General features: G+C 46.7%; 1 protein-coding gene across 1 annotated transcript in view; it reads right to left on the bottom strand.

Moving 5' to 3' along the window:
- Nucleotides 1-2,117: 2,117 nt before the first annotated feature.
- gpn1 (GPN-loop GTPase 1) overlaps nucleotides 2,118-13,342 on the bottom strand; it is a 74,819-nt gene continuing 63,594 nt past the window's right edge. The window contains exons 10-14 of the mRNA XM_060830713.1: nucleotides 11,274-11,356; nucleotides 10,860-10,899; nucleotides 10,674-10,770; nucleotides 2,771-2,884; nucleotides 2,118-2,573 (exon numbers count right to left, since the gene is read on the bottom strand). Of these exons, the coding sequence (XP_060686696.1) occupies nucleotides 2,476-2,573; nucleotides 2,771-2,884; nucleotides 10,674-10,770; nucleotides 10,860-10,899; nucleotides 11,274-11,356 (432 nt within the window). The 3' untranslated portion in view covers nucleotides 2,118-2,475. The remainder of the gene's footprint in view (nucleotides 2,574-2,770; nucleotides 2,885-10,673; nucleotides 10,771-10,859; nucleotides 10,900-11,273; nucleotides 11,357-13,342) is intronic.

Here is a 13,342-nt window from a genome sequence, read left to right on the forward strand (position 1 = left end):
GTTCACCAGCATCCCTCTGTCCATATCGATGTTCACCAGCATCCCTCTGTCCATATCGATGTTCACCAGCATCCCTCTGTCCATATCCATGTTCACCAGCATCCCTCTGTCCATATCCATGTTCACCAGCATCCCTCTGTCCATATCCATGTTCACCAGCATCCCTCTGTCCATATCCATGTTCACCAGCATCCCTCTGTCCATATCCATGTTCACCAGCATCCCTCTGTCCATATCCATGTTCACCAGCATCCCTCTGTCCATATCCATGTTCACCAGCATCCCTCTGTCCATATCCATGTTCACCAGCATCCCTCTGTCCATATCCATGTTCACCAGCATCCCTCTGTCCATATCCATGTTCACCAGCATCCCTCTGTCCATATCCATGTTCACCAGCATCCCTCTGTCCATATCCATGTTCACCAGCATCCCTCTGTCCATATCCATGTTCACCAGCATCCCTCTGTCCATATCGATGTTCACCAGCATCCCTCTGACAGCACTTTCCAAACCCTCCAGAAGGACAAGGACAGCAGACACATGGAGTTTGATTAGACCTCAGCAGAGTACTGTACACAGTTTTGGTCTTTTTATTTCAGGAAAGATATTGTTGCCATCAAGAGAAAGCAGAGGTTCATCAGGACCTGCTCCTGGGATGGACTGTCCTTTGAAGAGAGATGGGAACCTCCGGAGTTTTGAAGAATCAAAGGGGAGCTCATTGAAACCTACAAATTACTTACAGGGACAGACAGGATAAATGGTGGTTGATGATTCCTCTGACAGGGGAGTCTCCAACCAGAGAGTACAAAAATGAAGATAATGTTACTTGGGCTGCAATGAGAAGAAATTGTTTTTCAGATAGCAAACCTTTGGAATTCTCTGCCCCAGCTGTCTATGGATAGTCAGCTTTTGAGCATATCTAAAAGCAGAAATTGATAGATTTTTGAATCCCAGTGTCATACTGGGCTATAAGGATAGGATGGGTAAAAGACATTACGTGTTCAATTAGGTATGGTGAGGAAGGCTCAATGGGCTCCTGTTGCTATGGAGACGGACAGACAGATAGGTGGTTGAGACATCAGGTGGGACACTTGTATTCAATGCTTGATTAATAAAGGCAAGAGCAAGGAGGTCACGATGGAGCTGTATGTAATGTTAGTCCCCAGCTGGAGTACTGTGTGCAGGTCTGGTTGCCATCCTATAGGATTGCACTGGAAGGGATGCTTTAGAGTTTCACCAAGATGTTCCATAGTCTGGAGCAATTCAGCTAATAAAGGGAGGCTAGAAAGGCTGGGGTTGTTTCCCTGAGAGCAGAGAGGCCTGAGGGGAATTTGGCTGAAGTTTTGAGGGGCATGGATAAGGTAGACAGTAACAACCTTTCCCATTTGTAGAGGAATCAATAACTAGGAGTGCAGTTTTAAGGTAAAGGGCAGAAGACTTGAGAGAGGGCTTCAGAGAATTACACAAGAATACATGCAGGCCATTCAGCTCCTTCAGCCTGTTCCACCGTTCAATGAGATCATTGCTGATCTGTGGCCTATCTCCATATACCGTCCTTTGGCCCATATCCCTTAATACCTTTGCTTAACAAAAATTTATTAAAATTTATGATTGTGGGTGCCTGGAAGCCACTGCCTGAAGGGTTGATACATCAGGAATTAAAAGGCATTTTTATATTGAGACATTATTAAGGCATTTTAGTATTATGTAAATGAGCACATGAAAAGCTGCAGCAATGGGACAAGTGCTAAAAAATGGGGTGATAATACTTGTTTAATGGCCACATATTCTGACACTATGCCACCACAACCTGTACATACCCCTTGAAGCTGCACACATTATGACTTGGAAATATATTGTTGCTCCTTCAGTGTTGCTGGATCAAAATCATGAAACGTCCTCCCTAACAACATGATGAGTAGATCCATTCCCTCACCCAGCGTTTAACACAGCGCAGCCTGAAAGTATTGAAATGAAGTGTCTCTCTCTCTTACCATCCTTTCCATTCCTGCTGATTCCAGCAGTAACACACGACACTGCGCGAGCTATCTCACCACCGAGAAACAGGTCTCTGCTGACCCTCCAGCCATGGACACAGAATGGAAATTCCTGTGTCATTACTGAAATAAAACTTTATTTCTTAAATAAATATTCCAAAATCCATGATTTGACTTCTCTCTTGTCTAAGTTCACAAATGTCAGTGGAAGTTGGTGATAGCGCCCAGTTTGAGGGAGGGGGCAGGAAACAGATTGATTAAATCAATATCTGCACTGAGTCTAGAGACAGCTCGACATAGACAGCTCAAGGAACAGAGTGCTGTTCAGAGTGAGCAGCTCCAACAGGATTCAGAGCTAGAAACGGCAGGACCCCACTGGTGAGCACAAGGGTAACATCAGAGGCACAGGTGGGTGGTCATATTCAGTCAGGGTGACTTCCTGGCCTGGCATCCTGTTCCAATCATTCACCTCCTCTCATTTATTGGCGGCGGTGGTGGTGGTGGAGGAACTCTTGCGCTTTCTCTGCTCCAGGTATCTTTGGAAGGCAGGTTCTTCGCTTTGTTCCTCTGCTTCTGTTCACCAAAAGAAGACAGTCACTGACCTCATAACGAACACAGGACGATACCGAGACAGGTTCGGAACCCAACAACTCTCCGGTAATGCCTGTCCACCACAGACCACCCAACAGCTCCCATCTCCCCCCTTCCTCCCCATCATGCCACCACATCAATCACATGCTTGATAACTCCTCTTGGATTGTAAATCTTACTTTGATGATCCAAGTCATCAGTGTCTGAATCCACTTCCTCGTCCTCCTCATCAAGGATGCCTCGGGTCAGGATGAGGGCTGACGGTCCTGCCTCCACATCACGCTGGTCAGCCACTAGGAACAAAGGAATAAAGAGCACAATCAGGAATTGGTCCACACCTCAATCTTACTTGCCCTCCCTGAAACAGCTGCCTGAACACCTCAGCATGATACTAATACCAACTCACCCACCAGAAACATTCAGAGACAAAGACAGCAGCTGAAAAAGCAACAGGTGGGGAGTGCGCGTGAAAGAGACACACAGAGAGAGATACAGAGAGGGGGAATAAGGGCTAAAGAGAGAACATGAGCAAGAGGGTGAGTGGGTGGGGAGGACTGAGATGGAACCAAAGTAACATGGCAAGAAGGGAGATTGAGTGGCAGAGGCCGGGTGAGAGATGTAGGTCTGACTGGTGAGCGACAGGGGCAGATACAGCATTGACAGAGACCTATGCTGCTTTTCAACACCTCGTGCTTTTCTTGGAGTTCACGGCCCGCTCGGTGAGCTCCCCAATTTATACCCGGCCCATCACTTTGTCATGGCACCTCAAGGCCTTGCCCCTCCCCTTCACTGATGTGACCATGAGATCATTTCATTATATCATTTGCACTCCACACCAGCCAACCTCCTTTCAAATCTACTTTGTTTCTGTTTGACCCTAAAGGAAAATAACACATTAGAAGGTAGTTTAAGGGCTTTTCAGGCAGTGTTAGGGTCCCTACCTGTGAGGTAGAAGGTCAGGTTTGAAGTCCCATCTACACGAGAGGTGCCACGTCTGAACAAGCTGATCAGAAAACATCTCCATTCTGCTCATAACTGCTGCTGTCTTTGCCTTAATCCCTTTGCTACTGCTCCCGTCTTGCTAAACCATACTTCATTCGCCATTTTTAATGCCCTCAATCTCAGCCAAAGCACAGTTCTGTTATCTAGTCCTTTCAGAATTCCAATCCGTTACATCAAAACGATGCAGACTTGAATGTACACAGGTAAGGGACCCACAGGGCTGTCCTCTCATTAGGACGAGACAACAGAATCTGAGACTCTAATGTACCTATGTGGCAGATAACCAGGTTAACAATTCATCAGAAGATCTGTCTGGATCACAAAGCATATCTGCATTCTGGTCTTTGCTGTTAAAACGCTCACTATTCCAGAGAAAATGCCAGTTATCTTCCAAAATATAAGCCCACCTTTCCCAAAACTCCAATGTTGATTGCCTCCAACCGGGATTACAACCAACCAGCACAGGAACAGGCCCCTCAGCCCGCACCGACACATTACACCGTTCTAAACAAATACTTTGGCCTCCACGCAGCCTGTCTCCCGTGACCCCTGGACGCAGCCTGTCTCCCTTTACCCCTGTACGCAGTCTGTCTCCCTTGACCCCTGTACGCAGTCTGTCTCCCTTGACCCCTGTACGCAGTCTGACTCCCTTGACCCCTGTACGCAGTCTGTCTCCCTTGACCCCTGTACGCAGTCTGACTCCCTTGACCCCTGTACGCAGTCTGTCTCCCTTCACCCCTGTACGCAGTCTGTCTCCCTTCACCCCTGTACGCAGTCTGTCTCCCTTCACCCCTGTACGCAGTCTGTCTCCCTTCACCCCTGTACGCAGTCTGTCTCCCTTCACCCCTGTACGCAGTCTGACTCCCTTGACCCCTGTACGCAGTCTGACTCCCTTGACCCCTGTACGCAGTCTGACTCCCTTGACCCCTGTACGCAGTCTGACTCCCCTTCACCCCTGTACGCAGTCTGTCTCCCTTCACCCCTGTACGCAGTCTGACTCCCTTGACCCCTGTACGCAGTCTGTCTCCCTTGACCCCTGTACGCAGTCTGTCTCCCTTGACCCCTGTACGCAGTCTGACTCCCTTGACCCCTGTACGCAGTCTGTCTCCCTTCACCCCTGTACGCAGTCTGTCTCCCTTCACCCCTGTACGCAGTCTGTCTCCCTTCACCCCTGTACGCAGTCTGTCTCCCTTCACCCCTGTACGCAGTCTGTCTCCCTTGACCCCTGTACGCAGTCTGTCTCCCTTCACCCCTGTACGCAGTCTGTCTCCCTTCACCCCTGTACGCAGTCTGACTCCCCTTTATCCCTCCATACAGTCTGTATCCTGTTACCCCTCCACACAGTCGGTCTCCCTTTATTCCCTGCCTTTTCGTGTATCCGTCAAAATGCCTCTGGAATGTAACGCTCATACCTACTTCCACCTCCTCCTCTGGCAGTGTATTCGAGGCACTTACCACCTTCGGTGTAAAAATCTTACCTCTCACATCGCTGTTAAATCTACTCCCTTTTATCTAAACCTACATCCATTTGGAACTGTTATTTCTACCCTGGGGAAAACTCCCACTGTCCATTTTATCCATGCTCTCGTTATTTTGTTAACTTCTATCAGATCCCTCCTCAGCCTCTAACGTACATGTGAAAACCAACCCAGTTTGCCCAATCTCACTTCATAGCTAATGCCCACCAAACCAGGCAACATCCTGGCCATACAAGTAGCTACGTGGTTAAAAAGGCATACTTGCCTTATTGGTGGGGGATTGTAAGACTGGTTAAGCCACACTGAGTATTACGCTCAAATTTGATCTCCACTTTACAGGAAGGATGTGGTGGCTTTGGAGAGGATGCAGAAGGGAATGCTGCCTGGATCAGCGGGTTTCAGCTGTAAGGAGAGGATAGAAAAACTCGGGTTGTTTTTTCTGGAGCAGTGGAGACTGAGAGGAGACTGGATGGAAGCCTATAATATTATGAGATGCATAGATAGGGTTGCCGGTCAGAATCGTTCTCCCAGAGTTGAAATATCTAAAACTAAGGGACATGTAGTTAAGGTGAGATGGGAAAGTTCAAAGGAGATGTGAGGGGCAAGTTTTTTTTTAAAAATGCAGAGTGTGATAAGAATCTGTAACACACAGCCAGGGACGTTGGTGGAGGCAGAACCAATCAGGGCATCTAAGAAACTTTTAGTTAAGTGTGTGAAATTGTAAGGCCTGGAGGGGTATGTACAAAGGGCAGGCAGAAGGGATTTGTTTCATGTGGCATCATGTTCGGCACAACACTGTGGGCTGAGGGGCCCGTTCTTGTGCTGTATTTTTCTATGTTCTATGTTCTCAACCATTCCTGTACCCTGTAGCCCCCACATCCTTCTTGAAGGCTATACATTATCTTGACCACCTTACACCTTATCCACTTGTGCTGCCACTTTCAGGAACTGTGGACCCCTATACCCAGGTCCCTCTGTATATTAATGCCTGTAAGGGCATTACAGCCAGTTACTGCATTAGATCTTCCAAAATAAATCATCTCGCATTTGTTCAGATTGAATTCGATCTGTCATTTCTTTGCCCAAGTTTCCAGCCTCTCTGTTTCCTGCTAAATCCTTTGGCAATCCTCCTCTCTACCTGCAGCTGCCTCAATCTTTGTGTTGTCTGCAAACTTACTAATCAGACCAGCTAGATTCTTCTCCAAATCATTCATATATATCACAAACAACAGGGTTCCCAGCACTGACCCCTGCAGGACACCACTGGTTACAGACCTCCAGTCAGTAAAACTCTTCCAGCATTCCTCTTTATCTTCCATGGCCAAGGCAGTTCCGGAACCATCTTACCAGCTCACTGCTAATCCCACGTGACTTCCCCTTCTGTATTAACCTGCCATGAGGGATCTTGTCAAAGGCATTGCTAAAGTCCATGTAGACAACATCCACCACCCTGCCCTCAATCATCTTTGTCACTTCCTCAAAAGACTCAGTCAAGTTTGTGAGGCACAACCTTCCCCACATAAAGCCATGCTGCCTATTGCTATTAAAGATTTCCAAATGTGAGGAAATCCTATCCCTAAGAATCTTCTCCAATAATTTCCCTCTTCCTGACATAAGGCTCACAGGCCTGCAGTTTCCCTTAATCCTGCTTGCCAAGGATGTTTCGTGGCCCCCTTTAGCCCTCCTAGCACGTTTCCAGCCCTCCTAACTTTTCTTTTAAGTCTTTCCTGCTTTCTTTGTATTCTTTGAGGGGTCTATCTATCTTCAGTTTCCAAAAGCTTTCAAATGCTTCCTTTTCCTTTTCGACTAAGCTGAGAATTGTCATCCAAGGTTTCTGAATCTGGCCATCCTTATTCTTCATCTTCGCAGGAACATGCCGGTCCTGAACACTAATCAGCTAGCCTTTACAAACTTCCCACATGCCAGAAGGGGATACACTCTCAAGCAGGTGTGCCCAGCTACATTCCCCAGTTCCTGCCTGGCACAGTTAGCCTTCTCCCTGGTTTAGTATTTTCACCCGAGGGCTCCTCTTATCCTTCTCCATAAGTAACTTTAAACTGACAAAATCCTGGTCATTGTTCCCAAAATGCTCCCCCACTGGAACTTCAATCATGTGACCGGGCTTATTCCCCAATACCAGGCCTAGAATGGCCCCTTCCCTATTTGGACTATTTATGTATTGTTTCAAAACATCGTCCTGGAACAATTACACCCCCACCCAAGCCACAAGCACTAAGCATGTTCAAACTTTGTCAGAAGATTTGTAGCTCGGGTGCTCGTTGTCGTGGTTCTGTTCGCCAAGCTGGGAGTTTGTGTTGCAGATGTTCTGTCCCCTGTCTAGGTGACATCCTCAGTGCTTGGGAGCCTCCTGTGAAGCGCTTCTGTGATCTTTCCTCCGGCATTTGTAGTGGCTTGTCTCTGCCGCTTCCGGTTGTCAGTTGCTGTCCGCTGCAGTGGCCGGTATATTGGGTCCAGGTCAATGTGTTTGTTGATTAAATCTGTGGATGAGTGCCATGCCTCCAGGAATTCCCTGGCTGTTCTCTGTTTGGCTTGTCCTATAATAGTAGTGTTGTCCCAGTCGAATTCATGTTGCTTGTCATCTGCATGTGTGGCTACTAAGGATAGCTGGTCGTGTCGTTTCGTGGCTAGTTGGTGTTCATGGATGCGGATCGTTAGCGGTCTTCCTGTTTGTCCTGTGTAGTGTTTTGTGCAGTCCTTGCATAGGAATTTGTACACAACGTTGGTTTTGCTCATGCTGGGTATCGGGTCCTTCGTCCTGGTGAGTTGTTGTCTGAGAGTGGCTGTTGGTTTGTGTGCTGTTATGAGTCCTAGTGGTCGCAGCAGTCTGACTGTCAGTTCGGAAATGCTCCTGATGTGTGGTAGTGTGGCTAGTCCTTTGGGTTGTGGCATGTCCTCGTTCCGTTGTCTTTCCCTTAGGCATCTGTTGATGAAATTGCATGGGTATCCGTTTTTAGTGAATACTTTGTAAAGGTGTTCTTCTTCCTCTTTGTGCAGTTCTGGTGTACTGCAGTGTATTGTGGCCCTTTTGAAAAGTGTCCTGATGCAACTTTGTTTGTGTGTGTTGGAGTGGTTGCTTTCATAGTTCAGGAGTTGGTCTGTGTGTGTGGCTTTTTTGCATACCTTTCTGGTGTATTCTCCGTTTGGTGTTCTCTGTACCATCACATCTAGGAATGGGAGCTGGTTGTCATTTTCTTTCTCTCTCGTGAATCAGATTCCTGTGAGTGTGGTGTTGATGATCAGGTGTGTGTTCTCTATTTCTGTGTTTTTAATGATTACAAAGGTGTCATCCACATATCTGACCCAGAGTTTGGGTTGTATTTGCGATAAGACTGTTTGTTCCAATCTTTGCATTACCGCTTCTGCTATGAGTCCAGAGATGGGTGAGCCCATGGGTGTTCCGTTGATTTGTTTGTATATTTGGTTGTTGAATGTGAAGTGTGTTGTGAGGCACAGGTCCAGTAGTTTAAGTATGCCGTCTTTGTTGATAAGTTTCCCGTCTTGTTGTCTGTTCTGTATGTCCAGCAGGTTGGATATTGTTTCTCTGGCTAGGGTTTTGTCGATAGAGGTGAACAGTTCCGTTACATCGAATGAGACTATAGTTTCTTCCTTGTCTAGGTGTATATTTCTGATGATGTCCAATAATTCCTGTGTTGACTGTATAGAGTGTCTGGATCCGCTGATCAGGTGTTTCAGTTTCTGCTGTAGTTCTTTAGCCAGTTTGTGTGATGGTGTCCCTGGTAGTGATACTATGGGTCTGAGTGGGATGTCTGGTTTGTGTACTTTAGGTAGTCCATAGAATCTGGGGGTGTTGTTGCTTTCAGGTTTCATTCTTTGTAGGTCAAACCTGGTTATCTGTCCGTTTTTTTGTAGATTCCTCAGTGTGTTGTTTATCCTATTGGTGAGCTGTGGGGTGGGGTCAGACTCCCTCTTTTGGTAGGTGTTGGTATCTGCAAGTAGTTGTTGCGCGTTTTGGATGTACTCTGCTTTGTCCAGGATGACCATCATTCTGCCTTTGTCTGCTGGTAGTATGATTATGTTCTTATCGTTTCTTAGTGATTTTAGTGCTTCCCCCTCCTTGGTGTTGAGGTTGTGTTTGTGTCTTTTCCTTGTTATCAGGGGTACAATACTTTGTCTCACTGTTTGTTGTGTCTCTTCTGTCAGTCCATTGTTCCTGAGTGTGCATTCTAGTGCTGCTAGGAAGTCTGCTGTCTGGGCGTCCCTGTGGTTGTAGTTGAGTCCCTTGGCCAGTATTGTTCTTTCCCTGTCTGTGAGCTGTCTGTGGGAGAGGTTTCTAACCCAGGTGTGTGTTGCGGTGTCCTTTGTTGTGTGTTAGTTTGGCCATTTTTTCTTTTAGTGCTGTTTTTTTGCGGTGTGTGGTCCTGTTCTGTCTTATGGTGACAGCCTGTTCTATGGGCCAGGTCCATTCCTGATTGGTGGCTTTTGAAATTAACGATTTTTGGCGCGTAATTTCTTGTCTGTATTTGTGAAGTCTGTCGTGAGCATCTGTAATCATTACCTGGATCATCCTGAATCCGTTCTGTCTGGCTGTGTCCCTGGCTTGTGGGTTGTTGACTGGTGGTCTGTATCTGACACATGGTGGAAGGATTCAATTCTTTCGGCATTCATGTAGGAACCGGAGTTGTTCGTTTGTGGGGCTTAGGCAGTTGGCACAGGATTCCCATTTCCTGGCTTGGCTTAGCGTCTCTCGTCCGTAGGTGTTCAAAGTTTGGGAGAAGATTTGTAGCTCAGGTGCTCGTTGTTGTGGTTCTGTTCGCCGAGCTGGGAATTTGTGTTGCAGATGTTTTGTCCCCTGTCGATGTGACAACCACAGTGCTTGGGAGCCAGACTACTGCGACCACTAGGACTCATAACAGCACACAAACCAACAGCCACTCTCAGACAACAACTCACCAGGACAAAGGACCCGATACCCAGCATGAGCAAAACCAACGTAGTGTACAAAATCCCATGCAAGGACTGCACAAAACACTACACAGGACAAACAGGAAGACAGCTAATGATCTGCATCCACGAACACCAACTAGCCACGAAACGACACGACCAGCTATCCTTAGTAGCCACACACTCAGATGACAAGCAACATGAATTCGACTGGGACAACACTACTATTATAGGACAAGCCAAACAGAACAGCCAGGGAATTCCTAGAGGCACGGCACTCATCCACAGATTCTATCAACAAACACATCGACCTGGACCCAATATACCGGCCACTGCAGCGGACAGCTGTAACTGACAACCAGAAGCAGCAGATACAAATCATTATAAATGCCGGAGGAAACATCACAGAAGCGCTTCACAGGAGGCTCCCAAGCACTGAGGATGTCACCTAGACAGGGGACAAAACGTCTGCAACACAAATTCCCAGCTCAGCGAACAGAACCACAACAACTAAGCATGTCCCAGTCAATACAGGGGAACCTGTTTTTATGTGCCTACTGTGCTATCAAAATGACTCTTTAAATCACCAGTGTATTTCCTTTGATGTACAATCCCTCCAGGAGCATTCATATCATCATGACTGACCACAACATCCTCTTTGTTTCCTAGTCCCACCTACCATTAGCATGAACATGGCTGGAATCCACAGCAACATCCCCCATGTCCCTCCGTAACTGCTCCAGCTGCTCCTCTTTCTTCTTCACCTCTGCCTCAGCCTGGAACACAGCAGAACAACACGGATTAAACAGGCTGAGCAAGGGGCCACACTGAAGGTCCTGTTCTCTCTGTCTAACAATGCACTCACCAGATCCTGTCGCAGTCTCTCATAATGTGGTCGATATTCACTGTGGGGAGATGAACAGAGTTTAAATAACTAGTATCACAATCCGTCACCTAACAGCATTAAATCAGAGTCTCCCCTCAGTGCGTACACACACACAAACAACCCCCTGTACATCTCTCATGCACAGACACCCTCTTGATCCTAAGTCATAGCATCATTTCCCCATTAACCATCACATAAAGACAGTCCTTGTAACCCAGGTCAGTGGCAGCTCCAGGGATACACCCTCAGCTGAAGGTTTTCCAGGCTGAGACACCCAGATACCCAGGCCCAACTTTGCATCTGGGTTTAGGACCCCCATCCCCATGAATAAGGTTACTGCTTCTTCTCAATCTCATCAACACCCAACCAAATATCATCTCTTTGTATGCTCACGTTTCATACTCAGCCGCAGCACCAGCGACCTGCTGGAGAAAGCCATCCATCCCAGTGCCATCCACTGCTGATACGCCAACCACCTGACAGAAACAACAAGAGTTAGAGAACAGCCAAGAGGCCAAATGTCAGTCACCCTGGTCTGCCTGTACCTCCACCAACATCCCATGTTCTGGTGTAACCACATACCAACACAATATTCAACAAAGAGGGGAGAGAGGGGTTTAATGCAGAGTCTGATCCCACCCCAATGAAATTGTCAGCACAGCAGAGAATTGTATCATGTCTCCTCTCTTTACTTCAATACTGCTCATTATCAATAGAATGTAGCAGACTACATGATGGCCATTTGGCCCACCATGACTATTCTAGCTCCTTGAGTGTGCTTTGCAATTAGTGCAACTCTCAAGTACACGAGAGGTGGGAAGAGTAGGCTATACACAGCCCGACAGACCTAACCTGCCATTCACCATAAACACGACTGATCACGGGCTTCAACTCCACATTGCTGCCCACTCCCTACGTCATCTCATTTCCAAGATCCAACTATCTGCCTAAAACCCCACCTAGGAACAAAATCAATGACACAGCATCCACTGCGATCCCTATACCTCACCTCACGGGGTGCAGCCACAAAATCTCCTTCAGCCAGCACATCCCCAATTGTAACTCACCCAGTTTCTTGCTCCAGTAATTAACAGAAGATTGGAAAACTGCTAATGTTATATCTTTATTTAAAAAGAGACAAAAAACAGGTAATGATAGGCAATTTAATTTAGCACAAAGAACAGTACAGCACAGACCAGGCCCTTGGGCCCACCAAAACTGCAGAGAGATACGATGCTTTTCTGAACTTAAAAACATTTTCCCTCTCCACACTCCATTTTCCCTGTCAACTCATGTATCTGTCAAGATGCCTTAGATGTTGTTCCTGGATCTGCCTCCATCTCTCCAATCAGCACATTCCAGGCACTGAACACCCTCTGTGTAAAACCTATTTCCTTTTACCCCAACCTGATGTCTCCTGAGTTGATATTTCTACCCTGGAGAAAAGACTTTGACTATCCACTCTATCCGCGCTTCTCTCAGTTTTGTAAGCTTTTATCACATTGTTTCTCATCCTTCAACTTTCAAGTGAAAGCAAACCAAGTTTGTCCAATCTCTCCTTATCACCAATACCCTTCAAACCTGGCAACATCCTGGTAAACTGTTCCTGTATTCTCTACAAAACCTCCACATCTGTTGCGGGGAAATGTAAATGTTAATTGCAAAGGAAGCAAAAGCACAACATTTGGAAACCCATAATAAATTCAGGCAGCGTCAGCAAAGGTTTAAGAAAGGCAATAATGCCCGACAAATTTATTACAGATTCCTGAGGTATCAAGGAGAGATAAAGGGTTTCAGTCAATGTAATACATTTAGTTTTCCAAAGATGTTTGATAAGATACTGCAAATAAGGTGACTTAATGAGATAAGAACCCATGGTGTTGGCATAGTGCATTAGAATAGATTGAGGAAGAAAAACAAAAATTGCTGTAAAAGCTCAGCAGGTCAGGAGAGAAATCAGAGTTAGCCTTTCAGGTTGACTGACCCTTCCTCAGCACACAATAGATTACACCAAAAAGGTGCAATGCTGGAAAAGCCATCCAGTCAGGCAGCATCCGAGGAGCAGGAGAGTCAACATTTCAAGCATAAGCTCTTCATCAGGAACGTGAAGACTCTCCTGCTCCTCGGATGCTGCCTGACCAGCTGTGCTTTTCCAGCGCCATGCTTTTTGACTCTGACCTCCATCATTTGCAGTCCTCACTTTCTCCTATACAATAGATTGAGAATGGGCTAACTAATAGAAGTCAAAGAATTGGAAATGGGGCAGTGGGGGGCATTTTCAAAAGGCAGCCTGTAACTATTAGTTATGAAAAGACACGTTGCTTGGAGCTGCAGTGGGAGCTGGGCAGCAGCAGCAGGTCTGTTTCACTACAATCTGTAACTTCATGGTTTGACATATTCCTCACATTACCATGATCAAGTCAGCATCTTCAACAAGTGCAGAAGGTGGGGCATAGACTCTA

This window comes from Hemiscyllium ocellatum, chromosome 10 (genome assembly GCF_020745735.1).
Source record: "Hemiscyllium ocellatum isolate sHemOce1 chromosome 10, sHemOce1.pat.X.cur, whole genome shotgun sequence".
In the NCBI taxonomy this organism is placed as follows: Eukaryota; Metazoa; Chordata; class Chondrichthyes; order Orectolobiformes; family Hemiscylliidae; genus Hemiscyllium; species Hemiscyllium ocellatum.